This window comes from Lithobates pipiens, unplaced genomic scaffold (assembly GCF_037356315.1).
Source record: "Lithobates pipiens isolate NorthernLeopardFrog02 unplaced genomic scaffold, aLitPip1_a1.2 Scaffold_8, whole genome shotgun sequence".
Taxonomy (NCBI): domain Eukaryota; kingdom Metazoa; phylum Chordata; class Amphibia; order Anura; family Ranidae; genus Lithobates; species Lithobates pipiens.
Genome location: NW_027507903.1, coordinates 453,004,537 through 453,024,757, shown reverse-complemented (window position 1 = coordinate 453,024,757; position 20,221 = coordinate 453,004,537). Strand labels below are relative to the sequence as shown.

General features: G+C 43.3%; 1 protein-coding gene across 3 annotated transcripts in view; it reads left to right on the top strand.

Moving 5' to 3' along the window:
• The window catches only part of ADAM19 (ADAM metallopeptidase domain 19), a 117,189-nt gene that overhangs the window by 65,808 nt on the left and 31,160 nt on the right, over positions 1–20,221 (top strand). For all 3 annotated transcript variants that reach the window (XM_077468408.1, XM_077468409.1, XM_077468410.1), the window contains 3 exons: positions 10,532–10,608; positions 14,841–15,012; positions 19,981–20,046. In XM_077468408.1, the coding sequence (XP_077324534.1) occupies positions 10,532–10,608; positions 14,841–15,012; positions 19,981–20,046 (315 nt within the window). The remainder of the gene's footprint in view (positions 1–10,531; positions 10,609–14,840; positions 15,013–19,980; positions 20,047–20,221) is intronic.

Genomic DNA, 20,221 nt, shown 5'->3' with positions numbered 1-20,221 from the left:
TTCTAATTCACCTCCAGATATTGCCTTTAGTTATATTTTAAAGAATAAGTTCACCCCCCTCCCCCCGAGTCCCTGTTTTGACAGTGAGCGGGGGATCTTTTCCCCCCGCTTCTGTCACAGTCTAAAGAAAAAGGTTTTGTGAATGGGAAAACTACAAGTCCTGACAGCTTTTGCAGCTGCCGTCGGCTTGTAGTTCTCAATCAACTACCAAGGTGCTATTAAGCCATCTAGGTAGGTAGTTGAGCTTCCTGTCAGAGTGTGACTGCCTGCCCATACGAGGTACGAGAAGACAGCTTACATAGACATTCTGCAGGACCGTGGCATTACACCCGAGATCTGCTGATGATGAATGGTTTTCAATTTTTTTTCTACAAATAAATATCTTAAAAGTGTGGCACACATTTGTATTGAGCCCCCTTTACTCTGATACCCCCAACTGAAATCTAGTGGAACCAATTGCCTTTAGAGCTGGTTCACACAGGGGCAATGCGACTTTTAATACGACTTTTGGAGGCAACGTGGACATGACTTATCAACGACTTGGGGCGACTTACAGCACGACTTTAAGTCGCCCCAGGCCAGGCGACTTTTGCCGTGGCCAATCAGAGAATGAGCTCTCAAGGGGGAACTCAACGCCAAAAAAAAACAAAAAAAAAATGGCGTGGGTCCTCCCTCCAGGAGCATACCAGGCCCTTAGGTCTGGTATGGGTTTTAAGGGGAACCCCCTACACTGAAAAAACGGCGTGGGGGTCCCCCTAAGATCCATACCAGACCCTTATCCGAGCACGCTACCCGGCCGGCCAGGAAAGGGGTAGGGACGAGCGAGCGCCCCCCCTCCTGAGCCGTACCAGGCCACGTGCCCTCACCATGGGGGGTATGTTGGGGAAGGGGGGGCCGCGCGCCCCCCCCCCCCACCCCAAAGCACCTTTGTCTCCATGTTGATGAGGACAAGGGCCTCTTCCCGACAACCCTGGCCGTTGGTTGTTGGGGTCTGCGGGCGGGGGGCTTATCGGATTCCGTGAGCCCCCTTTAATAAAGGGGCCCCCGGATCCCGGCCCCCCACCCTATGTGAATGTGTATGGGGTACAATGTATCTCTACCCATTCACCTGTGAAAAAATGTAAAAAAAAAAACACAACACACAAGGGTCAAAATAGTTTATTGCACAGCTCCGAGGGTCTTCTTTCGTCTTCGGGGGTCTTCTCGCCGGACTCCTTCGCTATCTTCTGCTAGCTCTTTTACTAGCGGAGGAGCCCAGCTTTCTTCTTCGTCGCCGCCCTCTTCTTCTGACTTCGGGGGTCTTGTCCCCCTCTTTGGTCTTCTGTCGCCGCTGCCGCTGTCGCCGTCTTCTGTTCTCACAGGGCAATCTTATAAGAAAGCCTGTTTGAGTCTTCAAAAGACTTGAGACTGGGGCAGAGGTTCACCTTCCAGCAAGACAACCACCCTAAGGCTCCATGCACATTGGATGTTAAAATAACGCTATAAAAACACCAGCAGCTTTGCAGTGAGTCCTTTAATGTTTTTAAAAAAAATTTCAACAGCGTTTATTCACGTTTTTTTGCGTTTTGTTCACATTAGCATTTTTGTTTGTTTTTTTTAAGAATTTTTTTTATATATTTTTTTTTCAGTTGATCAAGTACGTTAAATGCTGGTGAACCACGTTTTTGAGCGTTTATCAGCGTTTATGTGCATTTAACGCTTTTAAGCATTTTTTGTGGTCAGAAAAACAGCTCTTGAACGCGATTTTAGGGCATTCAGACAACAGCCCATAAACTCCACTGCTGATAAACATCCAAAAACGTCAGTTTCTGAGCTTCAGTGTGCATGGAGCCTTAACATACAGCCAGAGCTATGGAATGGTTTTCGATCAAAGAATATTCATGTGTTCAAATGGTCCGGTCAAAGACCAGACCTAAATCCAATTGAGAATTTTTTTAACGGAGACTTCTGTTCTTTGCAAACCTTTGAGTCTCATTATGGTCTATGGTCTATAACATAAAATCCCAATAAAATACATTTCCATTTTTGGTTATAACATGACAAAATGTGGAAAAAGTCAAGGGTGTAAATACTTTTTCAAGGCACTGTAAATATTGGCTGCATTAAAGTATCATTATGGCAGTTAACATGTGAAATAGCTCTGTAAATTTACCCCAACTTTGTCCACAGGCCCAGCAGTCAGGGGCCCCACCAGCAAAACATACATAAGATATGGCCAGATTTGCATGCATTGCTTATCAGACTACTGATTACAAGCCAATGTGTAAGGCTTGGTTCACACTATTGCGAATTGGATGTGTTTTTTTCCGCATCCATTTCGCAATAGGAGGAGATTTTGACCGGCTCTCTATGAAGCTGGTTCACATATCTGTGCTGCGGCTTCAATGCGAACTTGCACAGGAGCCCAGTGCATCTTTGGGTCTGTTTCAGGTCCGAATTCAGCCAAAAATTCAGGGTCAAATCAGACCTGAGACAGTGAACAAGGACGCACTGGACCCCTGCTGGGAGCCACATTAGAAGATAGTGTGAACCCAAACCTAAAACAAACATTTACAAAGCTTTCATCAAACTGCTTTCTTAAAGTATATCTCAACCATCACCTTGTAAAACAACCTATACAGTTTAAAGTAAAAATGAAATAAACATTATAAATACCTTGTTTTTCCCTTTTTTTTTTATGAATGGTCACATGATCTTCCCAGTGAATGGCTATGGGAAGGGGGTGGGGGCATGTCAGCACAAGTCTGATCATTCGAGGAGAACACACTGAGTTCCCAGCATAGCTAGATAACTGACCATACTGTGATTTCATTCCTAGTCTGGTCAGTTTTTAATAGGAAAGCAGAGGGACTGGCAGGAATACCATGGATTTTATGCAAAAGAAACAAAACAAAGGGAACAGGATATTTTTTTAATATAAGTACATTGTACAGCAGGTATATAGTCGTGCTCAAAAGTTTGCACACCCTGGTAGAAATTGTGCAATTTTGCATTAATATTGAAAATATGACTGATCATGGTAAAAAACTGTCTTTTATTTAAGGATAGCAGTCACATGAAGCCATTTATTATCACATAGTTTTTGGATCCTTTTTAAATCATAATGATCACAGAAATCAGAAATCATTTTTCCACATTTGTGGCTTTTTTAAATCACAATTAGTGTCTGTGTATAAATAGTCAATGAGTTTGTTAGATCTCACATGGATGCACTAAGCAGGCTAGACACTGAGCCATGAGGAGGTAGAAAAGAACAGTCAAAAGACCTGCGGAACAAGGTAATGAAACTTTACAAAGATTCAAAAGGATATAAAAATATATCCAAAGCCTTGAATATGCCAGTCGGTACTGTTTAATCACTTATTAAGAAGTGGAAAATGAGGGGCTCTTTTGATACCAAGCCAAAGTCAGGTAGAACAAGAATAAAAAATGTGGGAAATTAACCTTTGCCATTTTAACCTGTGTGTGCCACCTTCTGTGTATATACCAAGACCAAACATTCCAGGATATGTAAACATTTTATCAGGGCCATTTAGGTGATTTCTGTTATCATCAGGGCTTTTTTCTCAGAGAATAGGTGCAGGAACTCAACCATGCCCACCACACACACATACCTGCCAAATTACATCAAATAGTAGCTCTTCCCTCTGCATACAACTCCTCCCTCCACTGCCCTCACCTTCTTCCCCCTCCTTAAAAGCTCACCATCTGCCACGTGTCTTACCTTTGTTGCAATATTAAGCTGAAGCACTCATCCGGCTGTAGTACCTCCCAGCATACTATACTATACCACAGTCATTTACAAGGGAGATCGTGCAGTAGGAGCATCAACAACTGGTCACCAGGGAAAAAATGGAGACCACATGCAGCCTTCAAATGCGCCCTCTCCCACCCATGACTGCACGGAACCCTGGGCACCTATTCTGTATCTCCTTTGTCCCTGTCCTGCACTCTACTCAGGAGATCTGACCTGTGGGAGCTACTGGGAGATAAGCTATCAGTTGTAAATGCAGAAGCTGGACTTCTGTGTTACCAAGTGCTAGTGGTGAGCAGGGAGGAGAAGACCTGAGCCAGAGGTGGTGGAACTGAGTTCCCCCTAGTTCCTGCTGAAAAAAGCCCTGGTTATCATTATGATTTAGAAAGGATCCAAAAACGACGTGATAATAAATGGCTTAATGTGATTGCAATCCCTAAATACATGACAGTTTTTTTGGCATGGTCAGTCATTGTTTCAATATTAAAGCCAAAATTTCACAATTTCTGTCAGGGTATGCAAACTTTTGAGCACAACTGTATATCAGGAATATGAAATGTTTGGTTTACACATTCTTTAAAGCCTTTAAAGCACCCTTCTCTATTCTCAGAATGTAGAGCAGCAGTACTGGCTGTAGTTTTAATGATACTAAAGCTTGCTGAAGGTCTGCAAAAGCTCACGGCTACTGCAGACTGCATCTTGCTCTCTGCATTTTAATTTAATAAATATGTCTGTTAGACTCCTTATCGAATCCCAATGTTTGCTGGCCCAGGTCTTGAGGATCATCACATCTTCTAATGAGGCTCAAAGGTTTGCAAAGAACAGAAGTCTCTGTTCTAAAAAAGGGAACCAATATAGAGAAGATTGATCCTCCTTACTGCCTACACAAAGAAATGGCCTCCTATATGGTTGATACTGACAGAGGATAAAGCTGTGAGATTTTCAGTCGCTTAAGTCTATGCAAGCTGTGATAAGCCTCTGGGAAATTTTCATAAAACACAACCATGTCTTTGTCCCTTGCGCTTCATCCCCACCCTGTCCATTGAAATCTGTGTATGATTGCTCCCTAGCACTGTGGAAAGGGTTAACTCCCAGCCAGTGAGATCATCACGATACCCAGGAAGCTGAGAATGGGGGTGCAGGGAAAAGGAAATGAGGATAGATGTATAAGAATGCTTGCCTCAAAGAGCTCAATGTTCCTTGTCTCTTATCCCTCTGCCTTAAATGAACTCACACTGACCAGAATCATCTATCTTGTATGACTGTACAGCGTCTGGTCTGCTTGATGTTATTGCAAAGGACCTATTTATATTACTAATAAATAAAGGAGAGCAGACGAAAGTGCTGTATGTTTAACCGCTTCAGCCCCGGAAGATTTGGCTGCTCAATGACCAGGCCATTTTTTGCGCTACCTCACTGCGTTGCTTTAACTGACAATTGCGCGGGCCTGCAACGCTGTACCCAAACAAATAGAGCTTTCTTTTGGTGGTAGTTGATCGCCTCAGCGGTTTTTATTTTTTGCGCTATAAAAAAAACAATTTTATTCCTCAGTTTAGGCCGATATGTATTTTGGTAGGCGTATATTGATTGGTTTGCGCAAAAGTTATAGCGTCTACAAAATAGGGGATAGATTTATGAAATTTTTATTATATATATATTTTTTTGTAGTAATGGCGCCGATCTGCGATTTTTATTGGGACTGCGACATTATGGTGGACACATCTGATACTTTTGACACATTTTTGAAACCACTGACAACTATATAGCGATCAGTGCTATAAAAATGTACGGATTACAGTGTAAATGTCACTTGCAGGGAAGGGGTTAACACTAGGGGGATCAAGGAGTTAACTGTGCTCCCTATGTGTGTTTCTAACTGAGGGGGGTGGGACTGTCTAGGAGGAGAGAGAGATCAGTGTTCATACATAGTATGAACACACAATCTGTCTCCTCTCTCCTGAAAGAACCGAGAGTGATCACAGGAACCCAGCGGTCATCGCGCCCGGCGGGCACTCACATCGGGGTCCAGCACACGCTGTGGGCCTATTGGCCAAAAAGGCAAAGCGACATAAGGTAACGTAGTTTCGCCCAGCTGTGCCATTCTGCTGCAGTAAAGCTGCAGCGGCTGGTCTGCAAGCAGTTAAAGTATATCTACATCCAAGGTATTTTATAGTTTTCATAAAAATAGGGAAGGGTTAGATCCCCAATCAGTGTTTTTTTAAAGCTGTCTGCGTCCTCCCTGCATATATTTACCCTCTCTATTTGTCCTGGTCACCATTGTCCTTGAGAAAGAAAGTGATGGGAATCCAGAAATTCGGGGTTGTCACCAGTACAAAAGATGATGGTAATTCTTTCAGTGAGGGCACTTGTTTCAGATTGTTTCAGTGACAGCTGTCAAAGAGGGGAATTTCCTCCTACTTTGGAGAGATTTCCGATAAGAGTGGTCTCTGTGGCGGATTCACCGCAAGATCACTTTTATCGATGGTGGGAGAGGACCCCCCCCCTCCACGCTACGGTGCCCTCCGCCGCTTAGCGAAGCTGTCAGCAGCGGCGGAGGTGATCAGATCTTCACTCTTGCTGGGTATGGAGACGAGTGAGGGAAGACGGCCCCCACCCGTCTCCATAACATTGCAGGGCGCAAGCAACCTCAAAACGTCACTTCCGCCCATAGCTCTTAAAGGGCCATTTTTTGGATTTTTTTTTTTTTTAAATTACAATTTTTTTTATTTTATTGCATTTTAGTAGAGCTGCAACTAACGATTAATTTGTCTGTCGACTAATCTATCGATTATTTCTTCGATTAGTCAACGACTATCCGATTATTTTTTTTATTTTTATTTTTTAATGAATCTAGTGTTTTTTTTTTGATTAGCTATGCATTGCAGGGCAGGACAGAGTATTGGCGGGCATTGCAGGGCAGGGCAGAGTATTGCAGGGCAGGGCAGAGTATTGCAGGGCAGGGCAGAGTATTGCAGGGCAGGGCAGAGTATAGCATAGCGCATAGTATAGCATAGTATTGCAGGGCAGGGCAGAGTATAGTATAGTATTGCAGGGCAGAGTATAGCAGGGTATAGCAGAGCAGGGCATAGCAGGGCAGGGCAGGGCATAGCAGAGTATAGCATGGCAGAGTAGAGTATAGCATGGCAGAGTAGAGTATAGCATGGCAGAGTAGAGTAGAGTATGGCAGGGCAGGGTAGAGTATGGTATGGCAGGGTATGGCAGGGTATGGCAGGGTATGGCAGGGCAGGGCAGGGTATGGCAGGGCAGGGTATGGCAGGGCAGGGCAGGGTATGGCAGGGTATGGCAGGGCAGGGCAGGGTATGGCAGGGCAGGGTATAGCATGGCAGGGCAGAGTATGGCATGGCAGGGCAGAGTATGGCATGGCAGGGCAGAGTATGGTGGCATGGCAGGGCAGAGTATGGTGGCATGGCAGGGCAGAGTATAGCATGGCATGGCAGGGCAGAGTAGAGCATGGCATGGTAGGGCAGGGCAGAGTATGGCATGGCAGGGCAGAGTATGGTGGCATGGCAGGGCAGAGTATGGTGGCATGGCAGGGCAGAGTATAGCATGGCATGGCAGGGCAGAGTAGAGCATGGCATGGTAGGGCAGGGCAGAGTAGAGCATGGCATGGTAGGGCAGGGCAGAGTAGAGCATGGCATGGTAGGGCAGGGCAGAGTAGAGCATGGCATGGTAGGGCAGGGCAGAGTAGAGCATGGCATGGTAGGGAAGGGCAGAGTAGAGCATGGCATGGTAGGGCAGGGCAGAGTAGAGCATGGCATGGTAGGGCAGGGCAGAGTAGAGCATGGCATGGTAGGGCAGGGCAGAGTAGAGCATGGCATAGTAGGGTAGGGCAGAGTAGGGCATGGCAGGGCAGAGTAGAGTAGAGCATGGCATGGTAGGGCAGAGTAGAGTAGAGCATGGCATGGTAGGGCAGAGTAGAGTAGAGCATGGCATGGTAGGGCAGGGCAGAGTATTGCATTGGCAGGGTATGGAGGGATGGCTGCATCCATCCGACCTCTCCCCTCCACTGCACAGATCAGTACAGAGAGGGGAGAGAGAAACCGTCGGAGCGATCACATTGTAAACACCTGGGTGTAGAAAGATGGCCGCCGCTTCGGAGCTAGGCCGAAGCCGCGGCCTCTCCTAAGGCCGAGACCGCGGATCGCGGCATGTGCGCACGGATCGGTGACGATCCGTTGCACCCCTAGGGACGGCGGCATGGAGGGGGAGAAGAGAGGGGGACGGCGGCACGGAGGGGGAGAAGAGAAGAGAGGGCTTACATTGCAGCCATCACCGACAATCACGCTAGGTCTTATTTTCGGGGAAACAGGGTATGTACTGTATAAGGCTTGGTTCACACAAAATCGCTACAATTTGGGATCAGACTTATGAGACCCCAAGTTGCATGATATGTCAAATTCAATGTTAGACAATGAGAGCTGTCTTAATTCGCACTACTGAAGTCACTCTGACTTTAGAAAAGGTTCCTGTACTACTTTAAGGCGACTTCTAAATTATTTATATTGTATACTTCTATCAAAGTAGTACTTAAGTCTCCAAGAAGTCACCTGGCAAAGTCGCACCGCAAGTTGCAGCAGTGCGAACGGATCCTAAAAGATGAACAGATGCAGATTTGTAATGCCCCGTACACACGAGCGGACTTTTCAACATCCAAAGTCCGACGGACTGAGTCCGTCAGACTATTCGATCGTGTGTGGGCTGCAACGGACTTTAGCTTCGCAAAAGTCTGACGGACTTTAGAAATGAAGCATGCTTCAAATTTTCCCGACGGAACTCCGCCGGACCCGGTCCCCTTCGAAAAATCCGCTCGTGTGTATGCTACTCCGACGGACTAAAACCGACGCTAGGGCAGCTATTGGCTACTGGCTATGAACTTCCTTATTCGAATCCAGTCGTACGTCATCACGTTCGACTCCGTCGGAGTTTGGTGTGATGGTGTGTGTCCAAGTCCGTTCGGTCGAAAAGTCCGCCAGAACTCCGTCGGAACTCCGGCGGAACTCCGGCGGAACTCCTTTGGAAGTCTGCCGGACATAAGTCCTCTCGTGTGTACGCGGCATTAGAAGTCCAATGTGGATAGCAATCCGGGCTTCCTCCATAGATACAGCTGTGTGACTGAGTGTAGCCACCCAGAAATAGAAAGCATGTTATTTGTGGGGTTATGAGGTGAAAATAAAGGGGAAAGACATGAAAAAAAACGAAGCGGGTATCAAAAGGGTTAACACGGACCATAAACTTCTCTCACGTCTCCTTAGATCTCAGCAAGGACGCCAGGTCATGGGTAGAAAGAAAAGATCTAAGTGCTCACCGCTTAAGTATAAGATTGAATTTTTGTGTTCAAACACAAACTAGTCACATAGAGATGATAAAAACACAGCATGTAAAGCCGACAATCATGTTAGTTCTGTAGGGCAGCAGTGGGTGATGTCATGCGTAGCTCCTCCCCCGTACATGTTGCGTTCAATCAGAACTTTGACGTCACCGAACTCCTCCCCCTTCCCTTCGTTAGCAGACGAAAGCACTTGGGGGAAGGGGGAGGAGTCTAGTGACGTCAATGTCCGTGACGTCACCGGAACTCCCTGAAGACCCGGAAGCCGGCAGAGAGGTGAGTACCGATCAAAAGAATTTTGATCGATCAAAAAAATGAATCGATTAATCGAGGAATGCATCTTTAATTTCCACAGCCCTACGTTTTACCCTATGTACAATAAAACCTTTGTATTATACATGTTATAGTTTCATTTGTTTTGGCACCTTAAAAGTCCCCTCTCTACCAATTACATTTCTTCCTATTATTTGGGATGTGGTGCCTTGTTCCACCCATCTCTGGTTGATTTAGCTATTGTATTGTCAAGGATGTAGCCTAAACTATTATCTTCTGACTGAAACTGTATGTATGAATTAATCTATGTTCCATATTTACTTTACCATATATTTGAATCCAGAACACAACGAATAAATATATACAAAAATACTATGTGTTAGGGTTGATTTACTAAAGGCAAATCCACTTTGCGCTGCAAGTGTACTTGGAAGTGCAGTCGCTGTAAATCTGAGGGGAAGATCTGAAATATGAGGGGAAGCTCTGCTGATTTTATAATCTAGTCACGTACAAGCAAAAATGCAGATTTTTTTTCTTTTTCTTGCATGTCCCCCTCAGATTTACAGCGACTGCACTTCCAAGTGCAAAATGGATTTGTCTTTAGTAAATAAAGCCCATTGCCATTACCTATTCTGCGGTATTGTACTCACAAGTCAATCAAGTAATAAACCTTGTAAATAATATACATTGCTTTTTTATGTATATATTTATATACAAATTGTTCAGCACCCTGGAGAGTACATAGGCCATTCACATAAGTTACTGCCTTAAACGAAGCTGACAATCGATGGTCACACATACGCACAGACATACAGTACATACATACCACACACACTTAAAAGACTTGTTCAGAGGTCATAAGGTTATTTTACTAAAAGAGTTAAACGATTTACTGAGAAATGAATAAGAATAGTTAAGGTGTTTAGTAAATACAGTGAAACTATGTTTCCTTCAGTCATGTATTCCAGACATTGCAAATAATTAGGCATTTAAATTGAACACAGATTTAAACTTTTTCTTTACTGAATAGTACAGACAACACCTGGCTTTTTATAAGAACCTATTTAGAAACTATTCGGTCTATTTAATGCAATTTGATAGCAAACCTTTTTGATAGTGTTTCCTTTCATTGTACTGACTGGCTGATCTGATTTTAGGACCACTGCTATTACCACGGCGTTGTTCAGGGGCAGAAAGACTCCGATGTAGCAGTCAGCACCTGCTCAGGAATAAGGTATACAATCTTCTTCTCTACTGCTAAATATACTTCCTTGTAGAAAATGCAATGGGAAGCCTCCCCTAGAGGTTTCTTTATGTCTATTGAGTCCATGATGTAAGCAATGAACCCTTCTCCTACCAGACAATGTATCTTCACTCTTCCTTCCTCTGTTCGGCTCTGTTTACTTCACTGGCACATAAGGGTCTCCTCTTCCGTCATGTATAAGACACCTGTACATTCAAAAAAAAAAATGGCTACTCAGGTGGCTTATAAAAGTTTGTATGTTATTATTTCATGAAAATACATTTGCTATGATTTACTTGCGATCTTCTCGGTTTAACTATTTTACGCATTAATGCTACACAACTAACCTCCCTTAAAATGTAAGTTGACTTATGCCAATCACAGCACCTCCACACCAATCTCGTTGGTCCTCCTCATAAATTTTAATAGAATTCTTACCTCACACTGTCCAGATTTGCCACGGGCCAGGCATTCCTTTCCAAGTCATGGCACCTTCCTGGTCTCCTCTTCATTCCACCCCCTACCCTGGAAGGTGCACCTACATACAGTTTTTTTCAGAGAAAAGTACTAGTGACTGTGTTCCATACTAAATGCATGTGTCAAATTGATTTTATCACTTCCTATGGATGTGTAGACTGCAGGGCTGGAGTGTAGATTAAAACCAGGCCGGAGCCAGGACATGGAAAGAAGTCCCTGGTCTTAGGCAAAGGAAGGCCTGGAGGACTCTATAATTGAGTTAATTTTTTTTTTTAAAGTCTAAAAAGGGGAACTACACACAGAAAGCCAAATGCACAGTTGAATTACATGCCATATATGTGAACTGTCTTACCTACCAAAGGATTTGTAATTCTGTTCAGCCAGTCTTATAGATCAGTCACCTCTGCCAGACACCATAGCCAGGTCCCTCACCTCCAGTGTAGTTAAAGAAGAGCGTCAGTCCCCCCCCCCCCAAAAAAAAAAATGAATTGAAGGACACTTACCTGTCTAGCACGGTCCTCACTTGAGCCTGTTCTTCACTGGGCTTCGGGTCCCTAGTGCCAGCAAATCAACTAAGGGAAACCGGCTGTGAACCATGCTGCACTTTGTGGATGGTCGCGCATTCTTCTGGGACCTGTGATGTGTCCCAGAAGCCCCCTGGCGAAGGGGGGGGGGGTAAACTTCCGTTCGGATTGCTACGGTGATCCGGGTGGAGATGGGAGTGGATACCTGTCAAAAACCAGGTACCTGCTCCCCTCAAAAAATGTAAGTGCCAAATGGTAAAGAGGAAGGGGAGGAAACAAGAGGAACGTCCCCTTTTGGATGAAGTTCCTCTTTAAGTGGTACAGTTTGGTCAAGGATCCACTGCCAAGCTGAAGATTGAAAATCGAAGGAGCGGAAGCATATTGAAAAGGTCATCTTTGTGCTCTCTCTTCGTGTAAGTCCATAGAGTTAGATTGATAGCACTCTGAAAAACTATAGAGGTGTGGTACGTTCATAGTGCTGACCCTCGCGCCTCCAGCTCTACAAGACAGTGGTGAAGCTTTGCTGATTTCCATCATCCAATCATGGGCAAGCAAAAATTCTGTTTTCTTTTAAACTTTCCTGCACCTGAGTGAGTATACTTTACAAAGTGTAGCTTCACCACATTTACTCCGGGGAAAATTAGTGCAACTGTACTTGCAAGTTGCATAGTCTATTTTCCTTTAGTATGTAGGACATATGGTTTGCGATTAGATACTGGTAAATAAAACTTGTTAGAGCTGCCCCCAGGGTGCACCATATAGCCCCCCCCCCCCCCCCCCGGGACTTGTAGTTTTGCAACAGCTGGAGGTCCGCTAATTGCATATCCCTGCTGTAGAGAATGTGATTTGCCAACTCTCTAGAATGTCCCTTATCTCGTGGACAGAATTTTGGGAGTAAAAACTTGGGCTGGTGAACTTTCTTGTAAAAAGCATCTTGTACGCATGCCTTTTGATGGTGAACACCTGTTTGGTAAATCCTTTGATAAATTCACCGGAGGAAAGTACTTTTTAAAGATCTTAAAGAAGTTGTAAAGTCTTGTGGATTTTAAGGTGCATTAAGGGGAAAAGCCTTCGTGCTGCAGCTGCCTCCCATAGCCCCCATTTTTCTTACCTGAGCCCGGTCGTTCCAGTGACATGCACGAGCCCAGCAGCTCCAGACATTGGCTCCCTGTCAATCAAATCCAGTGATGCGGGGGGCGGGGCCGAGTCCTGCTGTCTGTGTCAATGGACGCAGCAGCAGGACTCGGGAGTGCACCCAAATGGGTGCCCTCACAGAATGCGGCTCTCCATGGGGACACTGGATAAGCCGCCGAGGGACCCCAGAAAAGGAGAATCGGGGGGCCGCTCTGTGCAAAACCCTTGCACAGAGCAGGTAAGTATAACATGTTTGTTATTTAAAAAAAAAAAAAACATTTACAATCACTTAAACCACTTCAGCCCTGGAAAGATTTACCCCCTTAATGACCAGGCCATTTTTTGCAATACGGCACTGCATCGCTTTAACTGAAAATTGTGCGGCTGCGCGATATTGTACCCAAAGAAATTGATGTTTTGTTTTTTCCCCCCCCACAAATTGAGCTTTCTTTTGGTGGTATTTGATCACCTCTGCCTTTTTTTTTTTTGCGCTATAAGCAACAAAAACTGAAAATTTTGGGAAAAAAAACAATATTTACTTTCTGCTATAATACATGCAATACATACAAATGTATTCATTAGTTTAGGCCAATATGTATTCTGCTACATATTTTTGGTAAAAAAAAAAATGTAATAAGCGTATATTGAATGGTTTGCGCAAAAGTTATAGCGTCTACAAAATAGGGGATAGATGTAGGGACTTTTATTTATGTTTTTACTAGTAATGGCGGTGATGTTTATCGAACTGCAAGATTGCGGCAGACAAATCTGACCCCAAGTGAAACTTTTTGGGGACCAGTGACATTATTACAGTGATCAGTGCTAAGAAAAAGGCACTGATCAATGTATAAATGACACTGGCAGGGAAGGGGTTAAAACTGGGGGGGTGATCAAGGGAATAACTATGTTCCCTGGGTGTGTTCTAACTGTGTGGGGGATGGGCTTGCTGGGATAACAGAGATCACAAAGCAAAGGATATGTGTAGTGCTACCAGTGATGCACCTCCATCCCTAAATACGACATAACAGAAACAATTTTTTTGCCCTGGGACTTTGTAGAGGTGAACACTGTGAGGTCAACATATGTGAAAAATAACTTTATTGAGTACCGGTATATAAAGGTAATCATACATGGTTTACATCAATCATACATGGTTTACATCAATAGATAAAAACAGTTGGTAATAAGTAGAATACATAATATAATGTAAACACATCTGTTGCAAAGATCCATGTAATATGATACACAACATGTAAAACTTGATGCGCTTCGCAAGTCAAGGCTCGCTTCTTCAGGAGTAAGTACATTTAGCAGTGTATTTAAAATAGAAAAACATCAATTGTAGGCATATGTTATAGTGATGGGGATCATTAAACAACATGGTGAGGAACACACCGATCAGAACACAAGGATCATTGTTTCTGATCATTAGGAAGTTGTCACCTGTCAGCTGCCGGACCCACGGGAGCACTCCCACAGTGGGCGTGCACGCGCCCACATTACCACATGCATGGACTGAAGTACAGGTATGTCAGTTTGCGCAGCCAAGCTGCCTTGCCGCAGTATATATGCGGAAGGCGGTTGGCAAGTGGTTAAAGGTGGGGAAAAACAGATGTGGACATCTTGGTCTCCAGGGACAGCAAGCTGAACAAATTTCTAGCCAAGACCAGGGACACTAAAGCCTCTGCAACGGATGCTCTGGTGATTTCTTGAGCTAAATTCAACCTGGTTTATGCCTTCCCCCTAATGAAGACCCTCCCTCGACTGATACCAAGATAGAGGAGGAAAGGGCCACTCACCTGGCTGTAGATCACTTGCCCAGCTACCTTTACCCCATCAGGTATGGCATCTCTGATCTGCTGAGGGAAGGAAGCTGAGAAACATATTTACCCAAGCATCTCCAGAAACCCAGGGAGTTGCAGGAAATGGAGCCAATGGGGCCTGCACTTGCGTCTGAGAAAACGAGCATTCCATTATATAAACATCATGTAAACCCCAAAATATGGTGTAACTAGCAGACAGTAGAAACGATGTACTGTGTTTCCAATTTTAAATGGCATTGATGCAACAGGATTTTTTTCTCTACAGGGGACTAATAACTGTAAGCAATAATCTAAGTTTTGTAGTGGAACCGCTACCAGGAGACAGCCATAGACATCTGATTTACAGAGCAGAACATCTGTCCCTTCCAGGAGGGAAATGTGGACACTCGAACAGTGAGAAGCAGAATTTCTCCAGCTTGAACCAACCTCATCACAGGGTGAGTGCTATGCAGGCTTTATAGACAATCGTAATAGTTGACTACATTGTATGTTGTCATGAGACCAACAGCGGATATAGAGCTAGGGGATCATTGTGCTACAAAATGTCAGTGATCTTTTCTCCTGCAGTCCAAAGGCATGCTGGTTCGTTAATTGACTCCTGTCCAAATTAGCCCTAGTATATGGAAGTGAGATAGGAACATAAAACTGTTAAATCCTTGAATACTAGGACTGATGTGTATGTACAATGTCAAACATGTATACCAACGAGCCTGGTATACCTATTTGCACATGCTGTAGACACCTTAGTGCTGGGACTGACACATGTGAGTGCAACCTAAGCTACTATTTTTAAACCATTTTAATCACTTCAGCCCCGAAAAGGATTTGCCCCTTTAATGATCAGGCCCTTTTTTTGCGATACGGCACTGTGTCGCTTTAACTGACAATTGCACGGTCATGCAATGCTGTTCCCAAACAAAATTTATGTCCTTTTTTCCCCACAAATAGAGCTTTCTCTTGGTGGTATTTGATAACCTCTACGGTTTTTATTTTTGCCTTATAAATAAAAAAAAAGACTGACAATTTTGAAAAAAAAAAACAATATTTTAAATTTTTTTTGTATAATAAATATAACAAAAAAAAAGTCTTCATCAGTTTAGGCCAATATTTATTCTTCTACATATTTTTGCGATGAGCATATATTGATTGGTTTGTGCAAAAGTTATAAAGGCTACAAAATAGGGAATATATTTAGGCATTTTTATTATAAATTTATGGCATTTTTATTATAAATTTATTTTGTGATCTGTGATTCTTTTTTTTTTGCGTGACAGCGACATTACGGCAGACAGATCAGACACTTTTGACACTTTTTTGGGACCAGTGACCTTTATACAGCGATCGGAGCTAAAATTGGCCACTGATTACTGTATAAATGTCACTGGCAGGGAAGGGGTTAACACTAGGGGGAGATCAAGGGGTTAACTGTTTTCCCTGGGGGTGTTCTAACTGTAGGGGGGGAGTGGGCTACCTAGGACATGTCACTAGGCAGAACAGGGAATTGTCTTGTTTACATAGGCAGTTCTGCCTCTGTACACAACAATCGCGGGCTGCTGGCGGACGCTCCCGCGCCACGCGCCCACCAGCCTCCCTGCACAGTCTGACGTACACCTATGGCGGTTTGCACTGGAGATCCGACCTATGCAGTATAATGACGGCGGCTGGTCAGCAAGAGGTTAAATAAAACATATTACACCATAAAGCTCTTCTTTGTGTCCCTGGAGTTTGTTCCCACATCCCCAGCCTATGCCAGAGGGAGTCTTAAAGTGAAGAGGTGTAAACCCAGGATCCACCAAGATGGATCCTGGGTTTACACCTACCCTAAGAAAGTGGTCATACACCTCTGGTGAGTTGCCATCTACCTCATGAGCACTTGAAGATGCATCAAACTAGAAGATGTATGTTATGTTCTATATGGTGTTGGGATGGTCACATTTATTAATTTGCAATTGATTAAGCACATGGTTTATCATGCACTATGTATCATGTTTAATTACTATTTATGTGATGTTTTGTAGCGCCAACACCTTTACTCTTTGTTCACTATATATATGCGTGTAATAAATATTTTGGTTCTCAATCCTTTGAAGTGAGTTGTGGGGTCTATTGTTTATGTATTGCATGAGAGGTAATCTTAGGAGGAGTAGCTCTTAGGACACACATTCTTTTAACTCCAGAGTGATCATCATAGGGAGCGCATGTATGATATCTCATGTTATCCTGCTCAACAGGGCTTATGTTCCAGTTCCATGTCTGTTAGACAATGCTAAATACTTTCAAACACCGCACATCCCCCTTATTAATCACCATATGGTGTAACTTTACAGATGTTTGGAGTCTTCTGCACTTATAAAGTGTCCAAGTGGTCTCTGAAGCTGTGTAACTTGGATATATAACATCTGTCTGTTGTATGCTATGCATGTCTTTCATTAAACATGCCCCCTATGGAATGGTAGTTCTCTGAAGGCAAGCTGATAAAATATTGCTCATTTACGTTGTTACTGATTTGAGTTGTGTGAGTCTGTGTGCGAAACCCTTATAATGCTGAATGGCTATCAGCAGACTAACTATAGGGGCTAGCTAAGTGACTACCGTCCTATATGCATCCTGTATAGAGTCTGCATGGTCTCCCTGCATACAGCAATGTCCTGTGAAGGTGCCAACCACTGCACTGCATGTAAAGAGCACACGGGAATGCTCCCTGCAGGACATGGGCAGTCACTGGCAGGCTCAATGCATGACTTTTTGACAGTAACTGGTGCTTAAAATTTTCTGGTTATTGTGTATTGCTTTAAGGGGAACTGACATTTTTATTAAGTCACATTGCAAGTTGCTGTTTTATTCCATAAACATTTTATTAGTACCTCACAAATACAATTTCCATACTATAAACAGGTAAGGTAAGGTTACTGCGAACCACATGGTTGAGGGATAATTATTAAAAAGATTGACAATAAATGAAAGTTATTACAGCTGTCATTTTGTAAGTGTTGTGTGTACTTTAGGTCTAAGTAGGCAAACAAAAAGCATTTTTTGTCCGAGTTGTGTCATTACAATTGAAGAGGTGAAGTAATAAGGTGGTGTTCACAAGACTTAGCCCTTGTACACACGGTCGGAGAATCCTATCGGACCATGTCGTCGGATAATCTGACTGTGTGTGGTATGCATCGGACTGATTCCATGTTGGAAATATTTCCCGACCAACTGGTTCGATCGGACATACTCCGATCATGTGTAGCGAATTTTGATCGGACCAAGTGCCACGCATGCTCAGATCAAATTCCTACATCAAAGCTATTGGCTACTAGCCTGAAAGTAGTCCCATCGTAGCGAAATTACGTCATCACGTTCTAAAAGATCGGATTTTTCGACAACTTAGTCCGACCGTGTGTATGCAACAGTTTCGGACACAATCCGTCGGGTAAAATCCGACGGATTTGGTTGCCAAAATCTCCGACCGTGTGTACGTGGGCTAAGGATAAGAAATCCATTCCCCAAATGTATCGAATTTACTAGGACAGCCTCTGGCATTGTAGGATCCTCTATATGGAGGCAGAACTGTGTTCACTTATTGCTTCCAGATATTAACATTTAATAGCCAAGTAGATATCCAGTTTATGAATATGGTTTCCATGCCAAAAAAGACAATAAATGGGTCTTAAAATGGTTTTCTTGGCCTTCCCAAGGTGTATGTCACCATATTAACCTAAATGGCACCATTTTGGACTACATATATTGGCACCTAGGAAATACTCTGCAGTAACTTTACTGATAATTTCCTGTTCAGACACCTCAGACTTTATTGCGCCAGGTCAATGGGTCTTTAGTTGTTGTCTTGGATGGCCTGTATCTATAGAATTACAGATTCTGATTACACACTTGTTTTACCTACTCTAGTGTGTGACCTATGGATTATGATTTAACAGTTTTACTTTTTTATAGTCCATTAAGCATCTGTCCTCAGTTTGCCTAGCCCTTGCTTTAAATTCTCCAAATCTCCAGTCTTTGACCAGCAACTTACTGCTGGTCATTACATAGTGGGTTGGCAAGTTTTATTGGTAATAACTGATAAGTCTACATTTGTTGTCTATAATATAACAGGAATGCTGTTTTTTTTTTAAAATACTGATAAGCCCATGATCTGGCACAAACCATACTCATTCTACTTCTGACACATTTTCCACTACAGAAGTTCCCTAGCATGCACTAGAAATACCACATGTGTACCATTATGACGAGGCTTTGACATGTTATTGCAAGCATCTTGAGATGACCACATATATCTTCAGTTATGCTGTAGCACCTCAAAACTTATGGCACTTTGCTATGCAAACATCAACTCCAGCTAGAAAGTTTGCACTCAACCCTATTTTTTCTTAGGCCTTTCTATGTGTCAGTTTGGCCACCCATTATACAGAAAGATATGGAAATTAGGATGGGGCAGGACCAATCACCAAAGCTTGGTCTTGGAAACCCCCAGGACAATCAAGAACCCAACTGCAAACACGTGCAGTCACTTCTGTGTGCCTGCAGTAATATGTAGACTCCAAATTTTCTTGGTACATACAAACCTAATCTTACGTTATTCATATTGGTTTAAGTGTAGCAGTCAGGAGTATGTACGGTATAGCACATCCTGCAGATAAAAGCAGTCATGACTATATAATGACTATATAACGTACGGCACAGCATACTGGAATCAGGAGTATGTATTGCACAGCACCACTTAAAGAGTTCAGTCAGGAGTATGTCTTCGTTATGTGAGGAGTAGTTAGTCAAACATTAGTGATCAACGAAGAAGTGACTCTTTACATTGGTGGTCAGTAGGAGGTATACTTTAAAGTCTGTCAATTTCACATAATTTATTACATAACCTGACTGTGATCATCCTCTTTGGGATATGTGCAGGTGTCTGTCTTTACTGTCCATTGAAACACAGATATAAAGACTCAATGAAAAAAAGGTTTATTATAGTCTCCATCCCTCTTTGCTTACTTTTGAACCTCTATTAATCCTTCCTTTAAGAAGTAGGAGGAGTATTACTTAGTCTACTCTTTATCTTTAGTGATTGTACTTGTATCGTTCATAACCGGTTAATACACAGAACGAGAAAAGAAATGCTGAAATTGATATAGACATCAAAAGGAAGAAGAACCCTACTTTTTATTTGCAATCTGCTGGCAATATAGTAAAAAAAAAACTTGGGCAAGAAGAATGGAACCTATAGTATATAATAAAGACCTGTCATGTTCCTTATTTAATTCTGAAGTTTAGTAAAAAAAAAAAGAAGAAGGAAACAAACACTGAACAAAATTTAAAGTAAAAGGCTTACCCCTTACAATTGTGGTTTGTGCCTATTCTTCATTATTGACAATGCTACAGTTGACTCAGACCGCTTCTTCCAGGTGAAGAGAGAAGAAACCGAGGGGGAAAGATGTGTTGAGCTCTACCTAGTGGCTGACTATGCTGAGGTAAGGCCTTTATGTTGTTCGAGCTTTGCGAATCTCACTATTTGTTAAACTTGGTCTGCCCACAGAGGAGTTAAGCAAAGTGTTGTGCTGTGGTCTATGCCAGGTGTGTAGGGGGAGAATTCCCCCTCCTGTAAGCAGTAATCTCCCCCAGTTTCCCATCAGCAACCCCCCCACC